The sequence below is a fragment of the Cephus cinctus genome, unplaced genomic scaffold (assembly GCF_000341935.2).
Source record: "Cephus cinctus unplaced genomic scaffold, Ccin1 Ccin1_scaffold0462, whole genome shotgun sequence".
In the NCBI taxonomy this organism is placed as follows: domain Eukaryota; kingdom Metazoa; phylum Arthropoda; class Insecta; order Hymenoptera; family Cephidae; genus Cephus; species Cephus cinctus.
In genome coordinates this window covers 1,131,697-1,158,170 of record NW_014333138.1, presented here as the reverse complement: position 1 = coordinate 1,158,170, position 26,474 = coordinate 1,131,697, and the positions used below count along the sequence as shown (strand labels likewise).

At 35.9% G+C, this 26,474-nt stretch overlaps 1 protein-coding gene and 1 non-coding gene across 5 annotated transcripts; both read right to left on the bottom strand.

The window, feature by feature from the left end:
* Window positions 1-3,528: 3,528 nt before the first annotated feature.
* Window positions 3,529-25,024, bottom strand: LOC107268039 (transient receptor potential channel pyrexia). Of its 4 annotated transcripts, none has more exons than XM_015740387.2 (10): window positions 24,886-25,024; window positions 22,828-23,120; window positions 22,422-22,743; window positions 21,238-21,425; window positions 20,325-20,802; window positions 15,298-15,573; window positions 13,741-14,172; window positions 11,892-12,206; window positions 8,224-8,475; window positions 3,529-6,707 (listed from the first exon to the last, which is right to left on the bottom strand). In XM_015740387.2, the coding sequence occupies exons 2-10, from the start codon at window positions 23,076-23,078 to the stop codon at window positions 6,021-6,023; spliced, it is 3,201 nt and encodes a 1,066-aa protein (XP_015595873.1). In that variant the 5' UTR covers window positions 23,079-23,120; window positions 24,886-25,024; the 3' UTR covers window positions 3,529-6,020. The 4 variants fall into 4 exon arrangements, with proteins under 4 accessions (XP_015595873.1, XP_024940970.1, XP_015595874.1 ...); XM_025085202.1 differs by having other exon boundaries at window positions 22,422-22,695; XM_015740388.2 differs by lacking the exon at window positions 24,886-25,024 and adding an exon at window positions 24,619-24,751.
* On the bottom strand, window positions 13,104-13,222 carry LOC112494398. The gene has a single exon (XR_003059785.1). It is a non-coding gene; the product is annotated as a 5S ribosomal RNA (ribosomal RNA).
* Window positions 25,025-26,474: the final 1,450 nt, after the last annotated feature.

The window sequence follows — 26,474 nt, the reverse complement described above, 5'->3', positions numbered from 1 at the left end:
TATACAAAATTATTTTATTAAGTGTGAGCTGTAAAAAAGAAAAAAACGGATATAGAGAGACTAGGATAAGAGTGTGTACTATATTAATAGATAACGTTATTATAAACTATTATTAATATACGTTGCGATGTAAAATTTTATAAATTCACCGTCGTAAATGTCCATGATGAAATCCCTGCGAGAGATACCAACGGGAGAGACGAGAATTATCTGGGCGCCTGATATCCACTGGGATACCGATCTCGATATTTCTACGCTACTAATGAGAGACCACTCTCGCGACGCGAAACACGGTATCTTAGGATCAGTTGGTAACGAGATAACCAGAAAGAAAGCAAACCGAAATTCCACCAAAATACAACAAAGTCCTTTTATTAGGACAGGATTGAAATATAAGGACGAGCTACGATATTGAAGAGAATATGCGAGTGTGTTCCTAGTGCGGATAAATTGTATTATATTGTGGTTAGCGGACTGTTTGAGTGAGTACTCTTAAGCGTCTGATTGAGTACCTTTTTGTCCTTTTCCCTACCCCGCTGTTTATATTTAGTAGATTCCTTCTGGATTTCGCGAGCCTTCTCCACGTGGACCGGCATTGTAAGTTTTTTTTAAAATTTGGACCGGCCTTCCACCACTAACGCGAAGCCGAGTGGTATATTGCGTGCGTCATAGAGTTTAGTATTTTGCGCTCTTTTACAGTTATCCTTCGGACCCTTTTCTCCGACCTAGTCCACTTGTTTGAGAATTTTAATATCCGAGGTAATTATTAAGTAGCCATTACGTTCGGGAACCTTCCTCCATGAGAAAACCTCCTCCTCGCCACCGTGCTTGCCGTGCCATCGAGTCCAGTAATGTAAACATCCGAGGATCTTCTGAGGGTCACTTGACGGTGCTACACCGTCACCATAGCTGGCGCCCAAATTACTATTTTCGAGAGTGCCGGTAAAGCCCTCCTTTGCCTCCTGCCCTTTGCCCACCCGCCTGTCGCTCCTCTTACAACTTCCCTCCCCTAGGCCGAATTTAAAGGCCCGTGACTAGCTTCTGCGGGAGCCCCGTAATATTATTGTTTTGAGTCTGTCAATCGAGTCTGGACGCGTATTGCGCACTTTGAATATTGTATTCCTAGTTATTATCTTTGATTCATTTTCTTTCCTGTTCTCTTTTTATTTTGTACTGATATTTGCTATTAATTATAATTTCTTACCCTCCCTTGTTGCGATAGAGGTTGTTGCGACTGGCCAAGAAATAGGTCACAATAGATAGTCTTTTTTGTAATGATAGGATATTATTTTATTTAGTACAGAAAAACCCAAGGCAGCTATAGATAAAATTGTAAATATGATGAAAAAGCACTGGAAAACAAGGAAAGAAAATGGAGCACGAAGATTTGAGAAATTTTTATAAAAGGAGCGCGGATTTCGGGAGACTGAATAAACAGAAAAGGCACTAAAATTACTATTAAATATGTTGAACTCCAATAAAGTATAAGTTTTTAATAAGTTTCAATAAGTCCTCGTTCTACAGCTATTTTCATGTTGTTCCTTTAATTGTTTTTTATTATACCACGTCTCTTCGTCTTCTGTATTTTTCTCTCATGTCCAGTCTTATATTTCTGCTCCATAAAGCATAATAATTTCTAACGGAATCCGAAATAAAATTATGCAATTTTCATAACCGCAGCTTGTTTATGAATTCATGAATATTCATTCTTCCATCTTTGAAACTTGTGACTCTATACCATTGTGTTTCTTATATCGACACCGATGACGAAAAATCCGAGAACTAACCTACGTTACCTTCGGCCGTCCACCCTTCGCTCATGCATCCGCAAGCCAGACGGGCGCCAACCAATTCTTTTTTCACCGGGAACTGACGAGCCGGTATGACCTGGGAGTTGGGATGGAACAGGCCCAACTCCACCAAAACGAGAGCTCTGACGGAACCTATCAGAAACTGCAATAACTTAACGAATCCTGTCGATTTTTGGGGATGCGTAAAATCATTGTAAAAAGTTACACAATTCTAACATCGAAAATGTGTGCTCAAGTTCATTGTTGAAGTGTTAGAAGTTGTACGTAATTAAAACATTCATCATTTTGACAGTTTAATTAAAATAAGCACATTAGTAATGCAATTATAAAACTTCTTAGTAAAAAAGACAAACTCCTTAATTTTTATCAGTCGTATACTCTCAGATTTATATTTAAAAAATTATCCTTTGGACACGTGACCTGGTTTTCTACGAAATTACTCGTAGTTATGGTACCCAAGATATTCTCAATACATAATGAGGTACAATGTACAAACATAAATGCTCAGGAAGTACAAATATATATAATGTAGGATACGACGTTAGTACGACGATATCTGAGATAATGAAGTGTGGTTGGGTCAGGAGATCAATTTCTCAAAGGTTAATCTCCGTATTGCTGTCAGTATAAACGAGTCCGTTCACTATAGTACTGATGTCGTCATTTAACCATAGTTAAGTAGGTTAGACTTATGGATTACGACGGATGGGTGGTTCATGACCTTCGTCGGTACGAGCTATCGATTAATTGTTAGTTCTGTGACGAACATCACCCTCTGACCTCTACCTCTGCCTTGGTCTTTTCGTCTTCACCTGGCACTAATTCGACTCACCTGGTGCCCTCCAGATATCCATCGAGTAGCTGGTAATGTTCCTTCTGCTTACTTGCGTTTAAAGAAAACTTTCTGAAAACAATTCCCCGAAAAACAATTTTCCGAAAACTATTTCCTGAAAACAATTACTCGAAGAAACAATTTACCGAATCTACCTTTTCTCGAGAACAATTTTCCGAAAAATTAATTTTTTGAAACCAAACGCACGATAAGGCAATAATTTTAAAAAATTGCCATAGAAGACAATTTTTCGAATGAGCAATTTCCGTAATAAACAATATCCCAAAACAAACAATTTTCCGAAAAAAAAACAATTTCCTGAATAAACAAGTTCTTGAATTGGTTTTTTTTTTGATAATGCAAAATTTTGAGAGAATTTCCAGAATTCTCTTCGCATCCTAATATCGCGAGCAACTATAATCTCCCACGAAAATACTTTTGTGTGAAAAAGCTCATTAAGTACAGAATTGCTGTGAATTGCTTTTCTTCAAAAAAGATTAATATATGCCTGAAACTATTGTTATAACATATGTATGCTCAAATATTATTGAATCATAATACCCAATCTGCTTATTATATAATCGGGTGCTAATTCAATATTTTATATTATAGTATTTGTAGAAGTTTTTGTAATGCTTTCGCCATTCTTTTGTTTTGTTACTACTATTTATATTTAATTATAATTTTTCATTTAACAATTAATAAACCATCAAGCTATTTCTTATCGAATATTATTTGGCAGGCTGGTGGTCGCCACTTCGAAAGCCAATTTTTCAAAAGTCAATTTTTTAAAAGTTGATTTTTCAAGATGATTAAAATTCGTTGAAAATTCTTCCTCCAAAGGAAATAAATCTTTTTTGTTTGTTAGAGATATTTTATTTATTTTAAAAAATAATTTTAAGAACTTATTACATTTTATACATAGTGGTTGATAGTTGTGATAGTGACTGTGTTTCAGTTTATAAAAATCGATGACATAGAGACGAATTCTGTGATGGGCTTGTAAATGGTGGACAGGTTAGGTTAGGTTAGAACTTAAATTGTGTGATTATTAGTGATCGTGTTGGTGTTTCAGTTAAAAAATAGATTAACACTGCAAGTATTTTCATGAGCCACTCCACTGCTATAATTATTATTGATCTTCGAGCGAGCTAATCTCACTTAACAGCGCAAGTGCTGTGATGGGGTAATACGCTTATATGGGGTACACGCTTGTTTCGTAGGCAAGTTCATTCGAGGAATTGTATTCTTGAGAAACTTTTTTCTGAAAAAATGTCTTTTGGAGATATTGCCTTTTTCGTAAATTGCCATTTCGCGGAATTGTATTTTAGAGAAATTGTCTTTTCGGGAAACTGTTTATTCGAAGAAAAACTCTTTCGAAAAATTGTACTTTTGGAAAATTGTATTCGCGAAATTATTATTTCGTATAATTGTTTTCGGTAATCTGTTTTTTCCTGCAATTATATTTGGGCAATTGTATGCGAGACATTTTTCGTAAATTGAAATTTAACAAGTTTTAATACATTATTACAGAGTAAGGTGAGCCAAACTGGAAATTTTGAAAACATAATAATTTAAACTACTGCAAAATATTATTTTAGCTGGTTATCATCAAATTTTTTAGGAATTTTATCTCCCGGCGCTTATTCCATCTTGCTCTTCTATATAATTAATTAAAAATTACCTTTAACAGAAAAACTGCATTTTCACGATGCTACTCATCTATCCTACGTGTACACATATAAATGAAGTATTGACATCCGAAATAAAAAATTGTAAAAAATTATTACTTTCCTTTACTTTCAATTAAATCGTAAAAAAAATTAACTTTCATATTTTTCACCCGTAACGAATATGGACCATCACGATATCCAACTCAAAAGAATCTTTTTCTAAAAAATAACGTCTTCAATGATTACATACCACAAAGTGTCCTATGACCGTGGCACGTTCACGGGACGCTTCTAAAATACATCCAGAAGACGTTCAAAGGATATCCATAAGATCTTTGCCTTATGTGGGATATACACTGTAGTGTCGAAGAGTTTCCAGACAAGGCCTAAACTGTATTCAAACCATTTTGCGCCAGTCTTTCTTGGGCAGCGGTCGATTAAATCGTGTTCACGATTTGTCTATAGAAAACTGTATATCCCCCTCCCCGTCTACGTTATATCACCGAAGAACGGAAAATATCGCGGTCCACTGTTGGAGATGCTATCACTCTCGTCCGGATAACACGCTCTAATAAGGACAAAGCACGCAGTGGAAGGTCTTGAGCCATTTCCAAAGCGGAAGACCAGTTATTATTAATAATGTCCAAAATGAACAAGAAGCTTATTGCATCGGAAATCCAAACGCGAATTAATGAAACTCATAAAAAACACTAATTTCTCTCAAGGATCGCTTGCACAGAGATGCAAGGCCTGGATAACTCAAAATTAAAAACGGATTTCATGGACTGACGTTTTACTTAAATTTTTTCCAATTTAAACCCATGTCCGGAATTTTTTCTGCAGCAATGTATCTTCTAATTTGGCAAAAATGTATTTCTTCAAATTATAACACTTGATGTTTTTAAACGGAGCTGAGCCAGATTTCTTATCACGGGTAAAGATTGGGTTAAATCAAATTTGAACGAATTTACTGAAGAGAAGAGGAATAACGAGTTTTGAAAATTGTTCATTTCTAACACACGATGGGCAAACAGTAATTTTAAAGGAGAAATTTTCTCAAATTATATCATATAAATAAAATATATAGTTCACTCACAAAAGTGAAGCATTTTTTTTTCTAATATATACATATTATTTTTATGAAATACACATTTGGAGCCTATATAAGCATTCTGTAGTGCAGCTAGAACTATATGACTATCTTAATTATTTTATAACAAGATAGTTATACTTATATCATTTTTCAAATATATATATCTGAAATAGAATGATTGGACAGTATGTTTATCTTCAATAAAACGAAATTATTAAAGCTAAAGTTATTACTTGACGATAATCAATATCCGTGCAATCCTAGAAGATTTACACAAGTTATATGTGCACGTATAACTTACATTAGTGAATAAAGCGCTGCATCAATTCCAATTATATGATTGGCGGCATACCACATAACGTCCCATAAAATAATACCGGAGAAATTATCATAAAATAGAAAGAGAAAAACTTGGCAAATTTAAGGTTTTGATTTCTATTTGCTCAAGCTACGTAATTATGGGATTCATGATGACGTCCAATGCTTCTCTAAGCTATTTCAGTTGAGTTTGAAAAATAGTAAAAAACTTCCTCACATCCTCAAATACATTAGTCGATTCTGTCCACAGAATTTTTGAGTCTTTTCTCAAATTTGAGATATCCTCTATAACGTTACTCATGTTCTTCTGAATTTGCGTTATATTTCTCCTTGTGCAAAGACACCGAGCTTACAAAAGTCTCCTTCGCGATGCCAGATGATTTAAATTTTGAGTTTATCAGGCTCCTTATCTCATTCAATTGTGACAGAACGTCGGCCAATTTAGGCTCTTCGTTTCTTTTACCAGCAATTGCCTTTTGGATTATTTCCTCTTTAATGGAGGTAGGAAGCATTTTAAAAAGAGTTCTCAATGGTCTCCCAGGGTAAATGAACATTTTTGTATCAACAAAACGACCTCTTTCCATTCTTTGTCTAAGATGGATTGGCAGATATTTCAACATGAATTCGTTATAAACCAGTGAGTCTAGACTGCAAAGAAAGTTCACCTGTTTGAACAGTCTCTCAGTCTTTCCACGGATCTCAAGATCATTTATATCATTAACTGCCAAACCAATCATAAGATTCATAAGAACAATGGCGGCAAGCACGAGAAATGCAACGAAAACCAATCGACCCAAAGTCAACGTTACAATATAATCTTCCCGATCCGTGAATAAATCGGAATAATCAAACTCTGAGGTCATCATAACCATCGTTTTTACAAAACTCTGCCAAGGAGAACCAAAGGGTGGTTCATTTCGAAATTGTACAAGGAAGCTAAACGTGAAGCCAATCACCAGGAAACCAAATGTCAGCAACACCTGCAAGAAAATACACAGATAATCAGTAACAATATTTCTGTACTTCTTGGAACTTGTTTTCTCTTATTATAATAAAACAATAAAGTTAGGCTACCATACGATTATGATTGACCCGTAATTATATATAATTCAATAAAACATAGCTTAAATTTTAGAAAAAAAACGTCATAACAAATTATGGTATAAAGGATGCATGCATATGCAACGCATCAAGCTATACGTAATGCGACGTACGAACAAAAAATATATGATGCAGGAAATGATTTCGTCTGCACTTTGACATGATTTTAAATAATTGAGATTCGCGTGAGATTTAATATTGCAGCAAGCGTTCTTAACTACGTGTTCTTTTATCGCACGCTTATGTTATTGATTAAATTTCATAAAATCAGGAAGCTTTTCGGAAAGTTTAATTAGAAGTTTATCTATGGTCAGCCGCCGAGTTTCATTATGTCAGGCGAAACAAAAAATTGCATGGCACTGAATATACGTTGTAACGTATTTTCTTATATCGACGCCGATAACAAAAATCCGAGAAGAAACCTACGTTACCTTCGGTCGTCCACCCTTCGCTCGTGCATCCACAAGCCGCCTCCTCTGCCGGGCAACTCGATACGTCGAGACTATCTCCGCACGGCAGATTCGAGCACCTCGACCTCAACTCAACAATAACGAAATCATTCGAGAGCATTGGCGTAACTATACGAATCAACCCGAGATTCTAAACAGGGTAGCGACCCTAAGGCATGCAAATTGACAGTTCATTCTACTTCGATCTTTTTGTTGTATTAGGTGTATAATACAGATCAGGGTAACATTAAAAGAAATTGTTATACCGAAAAGTTATTCAGTGATCAAGCTTGCGCAAAAAGTAAAAATCTTGATCTATTATTTAACTTCATTGTTGCCTTTGTTTGTAATTATGATTATTAATTCTTTTCTAAAATAAATCGAATCCGTCTGTAGATTTCATTTCCGATAGTTTTTTGTCTGGTGTAATAATTTTAGTAATTTTACTTCGCAGCCTTTTCATTTTTTCATATTTTTTAGTTTCGGTGTATTCTAATTTATGAGATCACTGAAGAAGCGCTAGCCTGGATGATATTCAGAAACAGTTTAGTAGATATTTATTATCTATAGATTATTCCGATTAGACCTGGCGTCGATTTCATGCGTCACGCGATTTATTATATTTTACACAGGGTGTCATTTATTTGTAAACAGTAGGTTGAAAGAACAATTGTCTTTACAGTGCATACGCCTTTTTGATGGGAATATTTTGGTTGCACCAATGTTGTTTTCAATAGCGAAAAATGTAAGGACCTCATATAATACGTCTTATTGGTTTTATGGGGCTTTTTATGATATTCTAGGGGCGCATCCTTACTAAATTTTTTTACGCGTTTGCCCTTCCGGCATTAAATACGCGATATAATTACAAAGAAGAGTGTTACTGTATAAAAAATTTAAATAGCAAGTTAGTTCAATAAGTAGAAATTGATTTTGACAAAAGTACCTTGATGATATTGATGGCCACTTTAGAGAACATAAGCACGTAATAACCCCATTCTGGAAAGCGTGATAGTAAAAACATAAGCTCTGTCCAAACGAGAAGAACAGCAACTGCAGCTATGTGGCGAGTTAATTCTCTTGTAGGTCCATGATCCAAAAATACCACCATCGTAGAAAAGATTAACGAACCCCATTTTACCCAAGATTCCAGCTCTTGAATGTAACCCCATGACCTCTGGTTCGCGTGGAGAAGTTCCTGAAAAAAAGAAAATTTTATTAAATGATTATACAGGGTACATAGAAAAGTTGTTTTAGTTCTTACTCTTCTATTACATAACAACAGTAAAAAGGAGTAAAAATTTTTGATTTTAAAAAACGTTGCAATAGCCACGTTACAAACATTGTAAGTACAGAATTATTTATACGACTTTATTATTTTCTAAATATAATATAAGCATACTACATGCAATGTGTTCACTAATGCAGTTGAATTCTTCATAAAAAGTAAAAAGACACGTTTTCAAACATTTAGCATTTTTTGGACATAGACTTCAAGATATTTAACTTTGAAGCTTGCAATCATTGGATGGTCAGCGTCGATTCAGACTGCTCATAGATAAAATATCGCGTTCAATTTACAAATTTCGGAGTCCAGGGATAAATAGTCACAGTTTTCGGGATATAGGACATCCTCGTTATAATTTTCAGAGTACATGGTTACATCATGATAGTTTTCGGAGTCTACAAGTTTTTCATCATAGTTTTTGAGATCTAGAAAATCCTCGTTACAGCTTTCGAAGCCTAAGAGTCAGGCATCCTTCTCGTACGTTCATGCAGTAGGGTATTTGTAATTTAACAAAAACACTTTTGTGTAAAAAAGCTCGCCATGTATTTAGAATTACTTATTATTATTGCTATGAAGTCCCCTAATAAAAAATATTGAAATCACATTATAATGCCAACTGCATAAGTCGGTAAAAATCTGCTTATTGTATGATCTAACAATAGTTCACTATATTAATTTGAATTTTCAAAATTTTCTATAACGTCTTCGCTACTCTTTCAGGACGTCGTGTAGTTTTTTCGTAATATCTGTCATGCGCGTATTCCAGTATTGCGATCGAGCTATAATTTCGTAGGTGTGTAAATTATTAATCTAGCTCTGTCGGTTCTGGGAATAGCGTTTTAAATTTTGACAAATTTCATATCTCTTTTGTATCACGTGTCATCGTCTTTTTTATTATTTCTGAATTAGCATATCTTCCCGTGATACAAAGGTATGTCTGGCTTCAAGAGACTTCATAGAATTTTATTTGAGGTTAAGTAGGAGTGTATCGGTCATATTTGAGAAAGATTTCGGTTCTTGGGATAACGTAACGATGTACAACGCAAAGCAATATGCGTATATTTCTATTAATTTTCACATCGATATCATTGTTCATTAAGTGTCTCGAGGCACGGCCCCGCCAAATAGTACTCGATAAGAAATTCTTCAGCGATAATAATATATGTGCAATGAGTAAATAATACGTTTAATCTTATGTATTTATGATTGTAAAGAATTGGCCCTAATTAATAAGAGATCAGCGGTACATTCCTCGCTGTGCCTTGCAGAAAGATGTATATTCATAATAAGCTGATGAAGGGTTGAGTACGGGAATGAAGACGTGTTTTGGCGAATTTCTAGTAAATGAAATCCTTGAGTACAATAGGAGCCAAGTTACTTAGCTTAATGTGTAAGACCTTTGGGGACCACTAAACACGCTAAAATTCTGGAGAAGGGCAGACACTAACGATAAGATGGCCACGTCGGCCCTAAATAGACAGAATTTATCTCCTGCGAGATTTGGTAGAATCGCAAGTTACGTCGTATGAGAAAATTTGTAAATTTGGTCAAGTAATCGCACTAGGGACATACGAGAAAAAACTTTGCATACAGATTTATGTTTTATTATGGAATATAACTGAATGAGTTTAAGTTTTTTCAATATTAAGAAATATCTTTTATGCATTGATTATTTTATGTGTAAACTTTCATTTAAACTAAAAAATAAAAAGTTTACAAGTATCCGATTGGTTTTCAAACTAGTTTTCGACAATCTATTATCGGCTTCCGGCAGTTTTTATTATTGCATACCCAATTAATTCTCGAATGAAATGAAAATAGTCACAGCTAAATGGAATCGAAATATTATTGTATATTAATCTAGCTTTTAGTTAACCCTCAACTACACGCGTCCGTATTGCATCGTTGCCTCCAACGAAGTGACGAGAAAGAATTGGCGATTAATACGGACCGTTCCGGCGAAGAGGAGATTCAATCGGAAAGCAATGTTACTAAAACAGCTGAACATTTAAACGATGCATATGGTACGAATAGATAAATATGGTCAATTCGGAAACCACTGAAACATACTCGCACAAGGCGTGATAACATCATCGTGCAGCTCCTTAGTTTGAAAAATCCATTTCGTACTGAGGATACAGCTACAGTATACTTTACAGATGTCCGCAATAACTATTTATATAACGCATACCTCTATTGCCTGAGAGGCAACCATTCCTTTCTTCTTTCCCCAAAAGAGAAGAGATATAGCATACCAACCCAAACCATTCTGCGGCTTATATAACCGATACGACATTGAAGCCCCAATATGACAGAAGACAATTGGCATTCATCTATTGAATTCGTAAAGCCCTGTTCCCTTGGAGGGGAGAGTACTAGATTCTGATTGGTTGGTTTCCTTACGCTTACGTCTTACGTTGTTACGTTATATTGTATATGAAGAGTTTGACTCTGGACAATTTCGGCCCATAAGTTAAATTTGTAATTTTATTATTATTTCTTTATTCCTTATATCTAACCAAAAGGTTTGTTTCTAGATCCGTTACAAGATTTTTTATTTTCTCAAGTTAGCATAGCATTAAATCCTGGATAATGTAAAAGTCACATGTTTACAATTTTAAGTTGATTGGTTTTGTGACTCCCCTTGCCTCTCACAATTCCAGAATATTTGTGTTCCACTATTTCTCCCTAATTGCACAATATGTATACTATTCACAAATCTTTGTACGATAAGAGATCGGTGGAAAACAAAAAAAGGATGTCTATAACACGTAATTCACGCGTGATTGACCTCAAGACGCGCCAGGATTCTCATTTTTTTAAATGATTTTAATATCAATTTAAAAATCGTTTAATGAATTTTGGGACTGATTAAGCCCAAAACAATCTCGAGGCCCAACATTAATTCAGATTATCAAATGGCCAGTCCATATTACTATTATAACTAACAAAAAAACGGAATTTGTAACGTATCTCAAAATTCAACTTCGAGAGCCTTTTGCGTCTGTTGCAGAGGGTTTATCGAAAAATGATGAAGAACAAAACTTGTTTTTTTTTTCATATAACCCGAATCTGCAATAAAAAATAGGGGTTCTAATTTAAAAAATAGACAGGCCTCATGCCACATATTCAGGTATCTCACTAGATAGTCCCCTTTCGAGCCCGACAATCTTTTTCTCCAATATTTTTTCCGAAAACTTCGTGTTTTCGAGATATTGCACTGGCCAAGTTAAAATGGGACACCCTGTATATACATACGTATGTGCATCACTAACACTCATAACACTCATAAAAAAGTTTATCTTATTATATTATTAATAAATTACCTGAATGACGATGGGAAATAAACTGACAAGCATTATGTATGTGTTGATTTCTACGTCAAGGACAATCGGAGGTTGTTCGCCGTTGTCTTGATAGTAATAAATTCCTGTGATGAGTTGAGTCGTAGCAACAACGAAAACTGCATATATAGCTAAAGTCACCATAAATATAGGGCTGAGTGTTCGCCATTTCAAACATAAGAAGCTCTCGATCAGCGGATGAATTAAAAGTCGCTTCTGCCCAAATTGATTTCCAGTATTCATCAACGAATTTATTACATGCATTTGCTCCATACCCCGACCACGAGGTGCAAGTACCTGTAAATTACAATTATTATCTTAATCATAACGTACTGAATGAAAGGACACTGTTAAATGTACAATCTAAGACCGTAGCTAGCCACAATGTCGTTGTGGCGAGACAGGGCGTGCCATAAAGTTTGAGGAGAGCAATAAAATTCTGGACATGCGAAATATAAAAATTTTTAATACTCTGACGTCTGAAATTTCGCTGATTTAAAATAAAAAAAGTTTAATATGACGAAGGAGATGAAATTAATTTTTTAAAGCGTAAATTTCATCGAAACAATGGTTCTAGATAAGTTAAATTTTTCCAATTTTAGGGAAGCGCAAAAAGATATTACTGGGCGACTAGGTTTATATTTGCGAACAATATAGATTACCGAGATTCGATGATTATAAAAGAAAAAGCGATAATCATTAATAGTTGAACCTTTTTTTAGCGCGGGGGGAGGAGGGAGGATTGTGAAATCGGCGTTTCTAAAAAAATGAAATTGTAATTATAAGGTATACACCGATAAAAAAATTGGATTAAAGCAGCAAAACAATTCGATTGAATCATTCTGTATTTGTTTTCGTTCATCGAACTATAGTATATATGGTTCAAATTATCGAATTCTATAAAAGTCTTTACTTGAAATTAAAAAATTTGTTTGTTACGGATATACTTGTTGTTATATAAACATATCAGTAACAAAAAAATTAGCATATACATATAGGCTCAATCGAACTGTTTTGTCGTATCGACACAAATTTTTTCTCAGACTTTCTTTTGAGAAGATAAATACATAAATCACTCCCCGATGTCTAAAGAGATCATGCCTAAAAGCAGATGAAATAAAAAATCTTTGAATATTCAAAATTAATTTTACAAAATGCGCAGACGTAAATGTCCAAAAGATTATTTTTCTTTGTGAGCAAGGTTACGCGGTGTTCCCAAGCGGTCACCCATCCAAGTACTGACCGCGCCCAACTTTGCTTGACTTCGGTGATCGGACGAGAACCGGTACTTTCAAAGTGGTATGAACCTTGCCGTGAACATTAAGATGTATTAATCTTAGATATGGAAGAGTAGCTGAAGTTCTTAGCAAATATGATTTTAAGGAAAATATCTAAACAACAAAATTTATAATGAGATTAAAATGCGACCACGTGAACAGCCGTAAGATTACATATAATGAAGTTGCAATTGCAAGAAAATGTTTCGTATACCATGTTATGAAACCGTAAATATCTGTTGTTGATAAATGTTATTTTGTTATCTCAATACTGTCAATATCTTTATTTGCGTACGGTAAAACGTAATGATTTTAGACTCGGATGCAAAAATTATTTTATACTTTGATTCATTTATATTTTAATCAAAAACTTGGCATTTTTTTTACTGCCTGTTTGGCCCTAATTCTCTATTACTACGACGATTATCATTATCGAAACACCTTAATAAAGGCTTATCCAGGCTCATCCTTTTTTTTTTGAGAAGATGGGTCCATACACAGTTTTTTTGAGATGATGTTTACAAACTTCAACATGGTGGCAGCTAAAAACTTACTTGATAATCGACGGTTACTAAACAATTCTGCTCATTGATGGTGTATTCATTAATATTGATGGCAGAATCGAAAATACTCTCTAAAAATTCCACAGGCCTCGGAACATTGTAAACCAGAAAATCAATGGCTGTACGTCGACGCCGTTCCTGATCCAAAGCTACAGCCGAAAGATCAGAACCTGCATTAACGAGTAACCTAATGCACTCTCTACTGCAATGGTAGCATGCTACATGTAGCGGCATCCATTCGTGAAGATCCTGAAGATTAATTAGATCCACATCATGTTTAAGAAGAACTTCCACCACGTCAAAATGATTCAGTGTGGCTGCAAGATGCAATGCAGTTGAATTGTAATGTGGCTCGTTTGTCGTTCTTGCAGTTGCATCTGCCCCTGATTGTATTAGCGTCTCCACGCATTCTGCATTTCCCACCTATATAATCGTAGAAATTAATAATCATTCAATTCAATATTCATCCAGAGTATAAAGAATGTCGTTATGATCTATATGCGATGATTATCGTTTCAGACACGTAGTTCAATTTGATTACGACATCCATTGATACGTATTTCTGATAGTCTGAATTGAGTATATTAAAACTTTGGTTTATTGACAGCTACAATAGCTAAGAACTAAGAGAAGATAAAACAATAATCAAGTAATCCAGAAACAACCGACATAGATAACAGAAAACATTAATGATTACTAGTCTGGGTAGAAGCAAGTTTTAGGTAACATAGAAAATGAGCGACGAACAGAGTGAAATAGTGTAGATTATTTAGAAGGTAGTAAAAATTACCATTTCGAATATAGTTCTTATTGGATTTGTTAGTCACGAATACTTTGCTGCAAAGTGAGACTCATTGCCGCGGGGGAAAAAAAATATGGGAAAAATGTGAAAATACAAGTATGGGTCGAATGCTTGTCTCAGAAAGTATGGGTTGTGAGAACATCCATACATTACAGATAAATCATACTGGGAGTTTATTTCATTTATGCAAGACAGTACCCTATAACGAATAACACGTTGCTAAAAGGCTTTGATTTCGTATAAAAATATTTTTATGTTAAAATAATCATAATCCAACTTTTGATAGTATAAATTAATGGATTTTAAAAGTGTTTCATAAAAAGGCCTACAATTTAAATGAGCTAAAGACAACAACATTATCCAGCCCATATCCCTAGAAATGTATATACAATGTCGATGTCACTTAGATCGTAAACAAATTGAATAACATTCTTTCAAAAGCTTTTTACCATAAAGAGAATAAAATCCCTCAGTAAAAGATAATGCATTGCATCTGAAATAAAAATTAAAGTTAAATAATAATTTGAAAAAGAAACAAAAAGAAACACGTTCAAATTATAAAATAAAAATGAAAAAATTAATGTCACAAAATTCTCCAAAGATTCAATCACTTGTTTCAATAGGTGTTCAATAATTCTGAAATACTAAATGTAAAGTTTCGTTATTTCGTATGTATACTCTTTACAAGATATGTAGTTACGCAATCGGTATTAGCTATTTTATTATTAATACGCATAGATACTGACCTGAGCAGCCATATGCATTGGCGTCATGCCGGACATCTTTAGTTCATCCTTCACGTTTATCAACCTCGTCGTAATATTACTATCCTTTTGCAATAATATAGTCAAAATTTCATTTAACCCATACTCTGCGGCTCTATGAAACACTGTTATATTTCCTGGCATTCTGTACTTTAGATTACATCCAAAATTGAGCAGTTCTGTAACACATTCACTATTGCGGCTGCTGATAGCACAAAATAACGGTGTTTCTCCCAACTGGTTCTGCACTTCGATAATCTGTTAACACAAAAAATTACATTCATAATCCATCGGAAACCATTTATTGAACAAGCAATTTTATATATATTTTTATAATTATTTAAGGGACTACAGGAACGAAATGAGTAACAAAATTTTGCAAAAGGTATCTATGCACATCACCACGTTTTACACTTAAACAGTTGAGCATAGAGAAATATAGTGCTTCTAGGCTTAGACTGTTGTTTAGAGCTAAAATAAATATCAAATTTTCATGTGGCTTCGCTCGCATACATTGGACTGTGGAGTAATATATGCTCCATAGATTCAAGATCGTTGAGGTTGCATAAAGTGCAGATTTGCGTTAGATCAGTTTGGTACAGATCGCTTCCAATAATGAAACGTTTAGATCAACGAGAGGCTCATCGCACTTGCGCCTTGTCTCTGATGAATTCTAACAGTCCTTTTAGCAGATAGAAATTTTGTCGTCGGGTGCTGAGGGTGCCGACGTAAGTTGGCAAGATTCGGATCGATAGTGATTTTGAAAATCTCCGTGCTCGAGACGGAACGCGAAGTTCTCAAGAATCTCGGGCTGTTTTCGCAACAACAGTTCGCCATTTAGAATGTTCATAAGTTCTTCATAAAAATCATACCCCAACACGCTTTTCACCTGACAGACCTAGTTGTACTTATCTTTAGTATGTTCAAAACTAGTTAGTTGTGCAAAACCAGACAGTTAGTTGTCTAAACCAGATCTTGGAGAGGCAACTTTCATTCCTTAGTCCTCATTCAGTGCAGTGTATAGTAGGGTGAACTTTGTAACACTATCGTAAAGCTTAAGCACCCCACCCAAAGAATCAGCTGTAGCTGCAGAGAGAACTACAAGGACAGAGAACGAGACTACTTAAGTTTTCGCTACCGCCTTTTTACCAGCAACTAATCCTAGACCAAAGAATGATTTCGTTACTCAGAAATATATACAGTTATTTATCACCTACATTTTGTACAATTCTAAGGGAAGTTCTAAGACCCCATACCAAGTTTAGCTCAAGACCTAAAAAAAAACACAATTTTTATTTTCTGGGAATCGCCAATCAGACCACTTAGACTACGGTAATTCTCAAGCAAGCAACATCAGCAGTAACTTTTGTGCAAACATCGATTTAATAGATAGAACTGATACGAAATCTACGGTGTTTGAAACATTTTTTTTTTTATAGTCTTGATGATTGATTGATAGTCAAGATGATTTACATATTTTTGTGTGAACTGTCAGTCTCTAATATGCGATTTTTGAGGTACATAAAAAATGATACTGCATTCATTACCGGCATTTTTTCCTTCTGTATTCTAATATTTGATGCATCACCGGTATTGAGTTTTTTTTTTTATTTTCTGGGCATGCATACTCTTATTTGGTTTTGGGTTATTTTGCATGGCTGTTTTATGCTTATCACGGATAATATCAAGAAAAAAATTAGAGAGCAGAATATTGAAAAGATATTGTGGAACTAAAAATATGGCGAGATATCGGGAGACGACATAGAATTCGATGAAGACATAATCGATTATTGTTCTAATCAGAATGAGTTGCAACTTGATCTTCAAAAGGAAGAGTCAAAGGAAACCGTACAACTGGAACAACAGGAACTCCGCCAACTGATTTAGATTTAACAACCAACTTGAAATAAGAATCTGATTGTGGTGATGTTCGTACACTGATCTGTCTTTGGTGGAGGCTGAAGTGCAACTAACTCTAGACCAATTTTTAAAAGAGGTGAAATCTCGAAATAGTACTTTGCGATACAAGTGCGAGAAAGCGAAGTTTATAGGCAGGCGGTGAAGTTGGTCGCATGAGTCGCACACGAGTAACACAACGGCACGAGCCGAAGGCGAGTGCTGTTTGTTTTACGAGTGCGGCGAGTGTGACAAACTTCACGAACTGCGTATAATGTTCGCTTTATTGTACCAGTATCGCATAATATTTTCTGTAACCAATGCATGAAAAACGCTACTTTTTGTGCCTCCAAAGTGACTGGAACATCTCTTCGTTGGAGGAGGCAGCCATAAGAAGAGCAAGGAAGGCTTCCAAAGTGAATGAATTTCATGACAGCGCGCGAGAACAAAGTTTACTTTATCGCACTAGTGCGAGAAGAAAGCACTAGTGCGATAATGTAAAATTGGGCCGATTTGCGCATGCGCAGCATTTTTATCATATCGATAGATATAAAGCGCCACTTTCGCCACACTTCGGAGGCACGAAAAGTAGTGTTTTTCGTGGATGAGTTACATAAAATATTTTGAAGTCAGTTGACTTCTAAACGACTTCAGCTGATTCTTTATGCAGCTATGAAAGCTATCAGGAAAATAAAAGAGGACAGCCAAGTCCAAGCTGATCTGAAAGTAACATGCCTTACATAGCCAGAGCTGGGACACAGATTACGTCTTCAGAAGATATTCGCAGTGATAAAATTGGCTACATCAAAACTTTTTGTACCTATAGAATTGTAGAAAGTTGAAATTACAATAGTTTTTTGTTCGTTGAGTGCAAGGTTTCTCTTTGTGACAACCGAAAAAAAATTATTTTTTTTATTTTTCATGTTTAAGAATTTTAAATATTTTAGTATCTGTTAATGCATAAAGTCTCAAAATAGATACCAGTAAATTTGGTAAAAAAATATAAATAAAATACTAATTGTGTAAAAAAATATAAACATAACATTTCAGGATTAATTACGTCATAATCCTTTTTTGAATTCTCTTTCTTGCTCATATGCTTTCTTCTTCAGATCTTCGTGTTTTCACATTATTCTTGGATCAGTTGTATTATGACTATTAACTTTGTAAACTTCGAGATTTTCGACCCTGGGCGTGAGATTATATAGTTCAGCCTTTAGATTCAGTTCTTTGATCTTATGTTCCATTGTTATTAACTTATAAGCTTTGCAGTGAGTTCTTCTTCACTTGTTTAAAGCTTGCTTGCTCTCATGCGTTGCTAGCTATCTCTTCGCTGATCTCCTTTTTGATATCCCTCTAGTGTAGATCGTTTTGTTTCCCTCTTGGTTTAGACGTAGAACAGCGTGGTTCCTTCGATGATACCTTACAGGGCGGCTGTTTTGGAGTTGTTTCGACACTTTGTCCGTTACCAGCATAGTTGTCTCTCGAGTTATTATCTGGGGAGTAGTCAACGTGGATATCTGCATTACTGAGATTAATCGGTGCCGTAGAGATCTGCTCATCAATGTTAGCCTTGGTGTCAAAATCGATGTTGACCGGAGCCATTTATCCATGAAGATTCTCACGCAGTTTGCAACGAACATCAGAGAAAGATGTGTCTAATCTGCTCCGGGTAGGAATAAATTGAAATTTTTATAGTTCTTCTTTCTTCTTGGTATATTGACATTGATACTCTTTAATTTTTCTTTTCGAAGTGCCTTTCAAAGTTTCATCATACGTACATACAATTATTACTTTCCGCCGTCTGCATTTACATGCCATACTCGGAATTAGAAACTGCTCGAAATTTAAGAAATACAAAAATAGGATATAATATGTAAGCGGACGGTAATCCAGAAAGATTTAAGTTATCGGCTACTTCTAATGAGATTCATTTTGATCCAGAAGTTTATCCACGGCTCTCTCAATCAGTCAGTGGTCAAAGTGCGAACCTTTCTCTGGTACTTTTTTCTAATAACCCTAAAGATGTTAAATAAGTTTGTGCAAATTGAAGATTTTAAGTTAGAAGACTATAGGACTGCAGTCAATATGTTGAATCCTAATTGATTTACGGCAATAACCTTAGACCTTTAAAATGCATACTACCGTATATCAGTTGATGAGGTAACTAGGAAGTTTTTAAGATTCGAATTTGACGTGGAGCTACCTGAATTTTCTTTCCTTCCATTTGGGTTGTGTTCAGCACCTTACATTTTTACAAAAATTTGGAAGCCTGTAACTTTTTAACTAAAACGTTTGGGTTTCCTTTGGTTATTAAATCCAAATGATTTCCTTCTTTTCAAGAGGTCGTATGAGGAGCTCTGCGTAGACCCGATCGCTGCTTCTCAAAGTAGACTTTTTAATTGAGGCAGTATTCTACTGTGGCCGGTCAAGAAAATTGATTTTTTGTATATTCTTGTATTTTGGGATCTTGAAAATTTGTCCTTAAAATTTTTACATGAATTTCGTCAAATAGACCGAGCTATGAATATTTAGCGGACGTGGCCCAATATAGTACGTCGAACTAATTGGTCGAGCGCCGGATAATGTTTTCCTACCTAACCAGATGAAGCCGTACCTACCTATTTATTGAAGCGATGCCTTGGATCTTTCACCCGAAACAATAATAAACGTTTAAATTCAGTAATTTGGACATTCGCTCTGAAACATTCGCACTGTGATAGAAAAAGTGAATATTGCGATTTTACAAACTGAGCGACCGTACATTTCCGGTATCGTCTGCTCCCGTTCGCGCATCTAGTTACGGTTGTCAATTACACGCGACCCCAAACTTTGATAGGATCCATTACGCTACCGTCCATTCTAATAGATTCCGTCATAGTTTCCGTTTTGGCGGATTCGAAGCAATTCCACCTCAACTCCTAGGACACACTAGCTCGTCAGTTTCCATTGAAATACGAATTGGCTGACGCTCGCCTGGCATCCGGATGCATAGACGAAGTGTGGACGGCCGAAGGTGGCGTAAGTTAGATCTCGGATTCTCGTTGTCGGTGTCGAGTTAAAAAAATGCATCACAACAAGGTTATAACTAAAAACGTGAAAGAACAACTTACCCCCTGCGCATCTGGAATGCTAAGTATTTCTTGTACTATTTTCACATTTCCATCAACGGCCGCAAGATGCAGAGCCGTGTAACCGTCCCTCGACGTGAGCGTTACGTCCGCACCAGCTTCCAAAATAATGCTTACACCAGGTACCCAATTTTCTCGAACAGCCGTTTGCAACGGAGTCATACCCTTGTAATTCTCTGGGTCCAGGTAATTTTGAGGTATTTCGTTGTTCACAATATTTAGGAGTAATTTCAAGGGGGTGGATATTTTTTTGAGTATGCACACATGCATTGGCGTTTCTCCATTGGCATTCCACACTCCACGCGGAAAGTTTGCTTCAAGTAAAACCGAGATTGCTTCTTCTGATTCTAATTCGACGGCTGTGTGAAGAGGAGTCACTCGATATCCATGATGATCATATTCACTCGAGAGATAGTGTTGCGCTCCAGCTTTTATTAAGGCCTTGATAACTTCGGGAAATCTGTAAAAAAGAATGATTTTTTCTTTATAATTATGCCGTAGCCCAATGGATAGGGTAGCGGATTCCCGGCTCCCAGCGGTATTCATCAATGGGTTTTCATATTAAAATTTCGCCCAACACTGTTCGGATTTGGTATATAAACTCTGTAGGTCCTCACGCTCAATTGCATAAGACCCGTCTCGCAAGGTACATCGGCATCCAGTGTCGAACTTCGAATCTTGGTTATTAGAGCCAGTTACTGACATATTCCTCATTGGGGACACAGCCATAAGGAAAGGAAGAACCCAAAACCATATCGGTCATTGTTTACCCTACTCTTCGGCTCTCCTACAGTTATATTGCAATCCATAAAATTGTAGGAACGACTTGACGTACAAAATGTGTAATTTGCTAGGATTCAATTGGTACAAAAATATTGGCCATTCTTTACTATACCTGAACTCCACGTCTCCTTCCTCACGATACTCTATCAGATTTTCTCCCACAACATCAAGGGGCCGTAAACCACGACTGTCCGTTATTTCCAAATCTGCACCAGCATCGAGAAGATGTTGTACGCATATTAGTTCAGTACGTTTGCAAGCCACATGTAAAGGAGTACTTCCATATTCTATCTTCGGAAGCTGCAATGGAAAATATCAATATGGAATGTATAAAATATATTTATAACGTGATGTGAATTTCTAGCAAATTCCCCTACGGATCGAGACAGCCCGCGATACTGTGACCCACGAACTTGCGATCCTTCACACGATAGTCACCCAGATAGCACACAGTACCAAGATGTAGTCATGACGTCTTCAAAAGGTCTGATTATCGGTCGACGTGTTTATAGACGGAAAAACTGAATTAATTCGATGTGCGTGCTCTCCATCACAACAAATTATGCACAACAAAAATGTGAAGACCCCAAAATATGTCCAAATGCTCTGAATCACAATTTCCAATATCTCAGTATTTCGAATTACCTTTTTCTATAACAGTGACGGCTCACGTATAGGCACTTGATATTATCCATAATATTTAATATAATGAGTCCTTTGTTTCTATAATAGTAATTCAATTACCGGCTAATTAAAAAGCATTTTCTTTGCACTTGTTTGTATGGGGATATTCGGAAGTGTCAGAGAGTGGGTACACAGGCGACATAAATTGCTCCAAGGATGTCACAAATTGGGTACACGCAGGGATCACAAACTACGACATGGATGTTTCTCGAGGTTGCAGAGAAGCGCTATTAAAACAATAATTTTATTAATAAACCTTAATTGTTTCACTTGTATAATAGGTGAATCTCATTCGGAAGGCTTTAACGCGCGTGTTGAAATCTTTAGTTTTCAGTTTGGCTATATCACGCGTAAATAAATAACAAAAATCCGAGACGGCCGCTCTTAAAGTATCACTAACTGGGCCGTTTACCTTACTATTCGAAAAAAAGATTGTTCCAGTAATCTTACATTATCGTTGCATGATTTCTTCGAGCAAGTGATAAATTCTAAAATTTGAATTATGACAAGAATAGCAAAAACATTTTGATAACATTCATAATTTTTAATTATGGAAATTAATATCCAAGTAAGTATGATAAAATGTCAAATACCTATATGAATAATACGAACCATGTTGGTAACAGATTGATGATCGTGTTCCCAAGAGTCTAACCACTCTATCGGAATCTTCTCCTTGACGAAAATCTCCTCGGTTTTGACATTGACCAAGTGCGGAGCATGCGATAGAAGAAGCTTTAGACAGTCAGGATTACCTTCCCAGGCTGTGAGATGAAGCGGAGTTCGTCCCATTGCATCCTTTGCTCCAAGCTGTGCTTTATTGTCCAAGAGGACGCCAAGGATTTCCGTATAGCCGAGGAAACTTGCAATATGACAGCACGATATTCTGGATTGTTTACATGTAGAATTGGCATTGGCACCATTTTCAAGTAACCTGTAGTTTATATCTATTAATGAGTAGCTAACAATTTTTAACAATAATAAAATAATAAGTAAACGTAAAAAAATGTAGTTTCACCGTTTTACTTCGTCCAATTGGTTGTGAACAATTGCTTCTATTAGTTCCATGTTGAGTCTCATACGTCGTCTTTCCAACCTACGTCTAAGGGGAGGACCGCCCATCATTTCCAGAGATTCTGCAGGAGACGGAGAAGCGGGATATGATCGGGATAGTGGCAACGAAGTGGCCAACTTAAACGAAGCTGTCTCTTTGTCATCCTCATCAGGATTTTTTGTAGGGATTTCCAGATATTTATACTTCTTCTCCATTTTGATCACTACGTTATAGTTGTGTACGATGAGTGTCTATGTCTGAAATATGGATTACTTAGTATAAATCAGGTCATGGTTACAACTGACTAATAACACTACTGATCAATTTGATCGCTCGATATTACCAGCTTGAGTTTCGAGAATACAATTATATACGTTAACTGATATCGAAATGTTTATTAGGTGTATATTACAGAAATATGTATAGAGTTATGTAATATACCATACCCGTGGTATGTACCCGTACCAATGGACGTCTATGTGATATGTGGGATAAATCTTATTCTATTAAAAAAATTTTCCTTTAAAAAAAACAAAAGTAATATTACTACAGTTAACTGAATATTTGAAGGAATTATAATAACATTACTAGTATTTCTAACCCTATCTAGGGTACGAAATAACCCCCGACAAGTACAACGTAGAGACATGGTTTTAACAGTTACTACATATGGTGTTAAATATATCACAGATACTATGTTATTAGTTAATGGTGATCTCGCACTTCATAGCAATTCTGCACAATAAAGTAGATGCAGATGAATTAGACAACATAACTCCAGCCTCACCTACAGAGCACATTAACCCGCTTTTGTAAACTATCGTGAAGAAACAATTCCAGTCGGACACAGTTAGAACCTTACGTTCGACATATTCGGCTCGCTATAAAGAGATGAAACAACTAAACGAGCTCAAAACCGAAGATTACCTCAGAACAAATATTGCCACTACCGTTCGTTAGATTAATCGTCCAATGTAGACTTGTTCGGCTAAATGAGACAACGTTTAGATATAAGAAGTACAGTCATAAGCTGAAAACTGGTCAGATGTGTCTAGTCTGGGATTAACAAAAATCTGACACTCTCAAACATAAGTTTATCAATACAATACCCAAGTTATGAGCCTATCCGTGCACAGTATTTACGAGGAGTGCAGCTCCCTGATGTGTTGGAAAGTACAGATAATGAAAAAAATGAAAGAAGTAGCTTTATATGTATTAGCGGCCTGTTTTATAAGTTGAGCCTAAGTTTAAGACATAAGTCCGTATTCACAACTCGCTCTTAAAGTCACTATCAGAGTCGCTTGTAGTTAAAAGTCACTAAGAAAAAATTTAAAAGCGTACTATTAGCACTAAAAGCGAGTTCTGAATACGGGCTTATGTATACTATATGATATGTTTGTATAAGCTATAACTCTACCCAATCCCTTTATTATAGGTATACATACCTAAATGCAAATAAACAAATAATAATAAAAGTCAATGTTGATAATAGTGATCATAATAAATGAATATATAGTGACTTATTTTCTCAACCCGACAGAAATAACGCGAATCCGACAGGTAACCTACGTAACCTTCAGCCATTCATCCTTCGCCCATACATCCGCATGCCAGGCGGGCTCCAACCAATTCAAGTTTCCCCGGAAACTGACCAGCCGGTATGTTCTGGGTATTGAGGTGAAACTGCCTAAACTTTAGCGAAACAAGAACTCTGATGGCACCTATCAAAACGAACAGTAGCATAACGGGTCTTACCGATTTTTAGGGGACACGTAAAATCGACAAATGCAAATGGATGCGCGAACGAGACCGGACGGTATCGGAGATGCCTGGCCGCTCAGGCTGTAGATTACGCCGCACACGTTACACCTGACAGTGTCAGGTGAGTACTCATAAGACACACGACCTTGCTAAAACGATCCAGCATTCATACAAGTCTATCCAGGTGGGTAATAACTACACGTATGAATATGTATATATGTATATGTATATGTATACGTCATGAAAGTTCTGAAATCTTACCTGTCAGCTAATTAATTCGAAGTGTATGTACAACTAGTATGCCGAGTAGATTTCACGAAAGAACATTAAACTAAAATGTTCGTAACGGAATTCTAGGAGTATTATCTTTGAATTGGTTGGTATCTAATATTAGCTTCTTTATCCGATAATATTACTATCTATCACTGTCAAACGAAGTATAACGTAATAGGAAGATGTCACTTGATATTGTCGGTAAAAACACACCCGATGTTAAAAACGGCGCCAAATATTTAAAATGGCTTATATATGGACGTCTTTCATTGGCTCCTGACGTTCTAAAAGATTCTCATATCTTCAATTTAAGATATCCATACTGCCATTGATTTGGCCATTGAGCTGTGAATTCTTCTAATCAACTCCTCCATCGTAGCAGATCTCTGTTGATAAGCCAGACTCTGTTAAAGTCCTATGTTCATTCATCGGATTACAGTACTAAGTTTGTATTCCAGTGTTTTTATGTAATGTATTAACCTTTCAGCGTTTCCCCAACGAGAAAAAATCTCGAGATTGAGATCTGGCGATCATGGTGGCTGAGGTACTGGTCCACTACGACCTATCCATTTTTCTGGAAATTTTACATCCAACACGTTTTGGAATGGCAGGACCATGCTTTGAGGAGTGCGTTTGATTTGGACTAAGCATGGGAAGTCCAGATCGCTGAATGAGCACCACTGGAGATGAGTCAAGTCTAATGTGTGGTATTTATCGGCAGTCACGTGTTTTGTTTCCAATGAACACTAGCTTTAATACTAATTATCTTCGAATTTTGATTTGAAAATGTTATTATACAAAAACACTTATTTCCTAATTTTTCACAAAGAATTCAACCGTGCTATTCCTGCCCGGGACTTATCGAATGCGTTGTATATTAGGGTGCTCAAAATTCTTTTTCAGTTTTTACATTTCTGAAAATGTGGATCTTGACCTCAAAATCAATTACGCGTATGGGATTCCATAGAGAAAATTGGCAAAAGGTAACTGAATCAATATTTATATATAAAATTGGATATTGTTTGAACGACTTTGAAATAGTTTTTCCGCGCCCTTACTTCTTTATCGGCTATACTCGCAATCTCGCAGTTTTATGTTATTCAATCTAGCAAAGGCTACTAAATATTAGTTAAAAAAAAATGTATTATTAGGAAAATTCAGCTGGCAAAAACATAGCGCATACACACTTCTTGTATGTAGTATTTATTTCAAAATGTGTGATAATTTTTGCTTCTTCAGGGTAATGTTGTTCGAACATGAAACTTGAATGGTCAAATATTTCATTAATTTATTATTTTTAATTGCAAGTTAAGAAGCTAGAACCGCATCGTTGTACTCCTTAACGCAGGCAGGCATGAGGTGCTGGCGTTTCTCTTAGTAAATCTTGTCGAGCTTACACTGTGCACTCGAATTTAAGATTACAAAAAACAAATTTAGGCAATATCTAATGAGCTGCCTCGTTCTAAGAGGTGCCCTGGGAACCAGCGGTAAGTTGTGGAGAACCTCTGCCGGCCAGCCAACACTTTCGCGATCACGTTGAGGTCGGCTATGACGGTATATGCTTTATCGACGGAGGC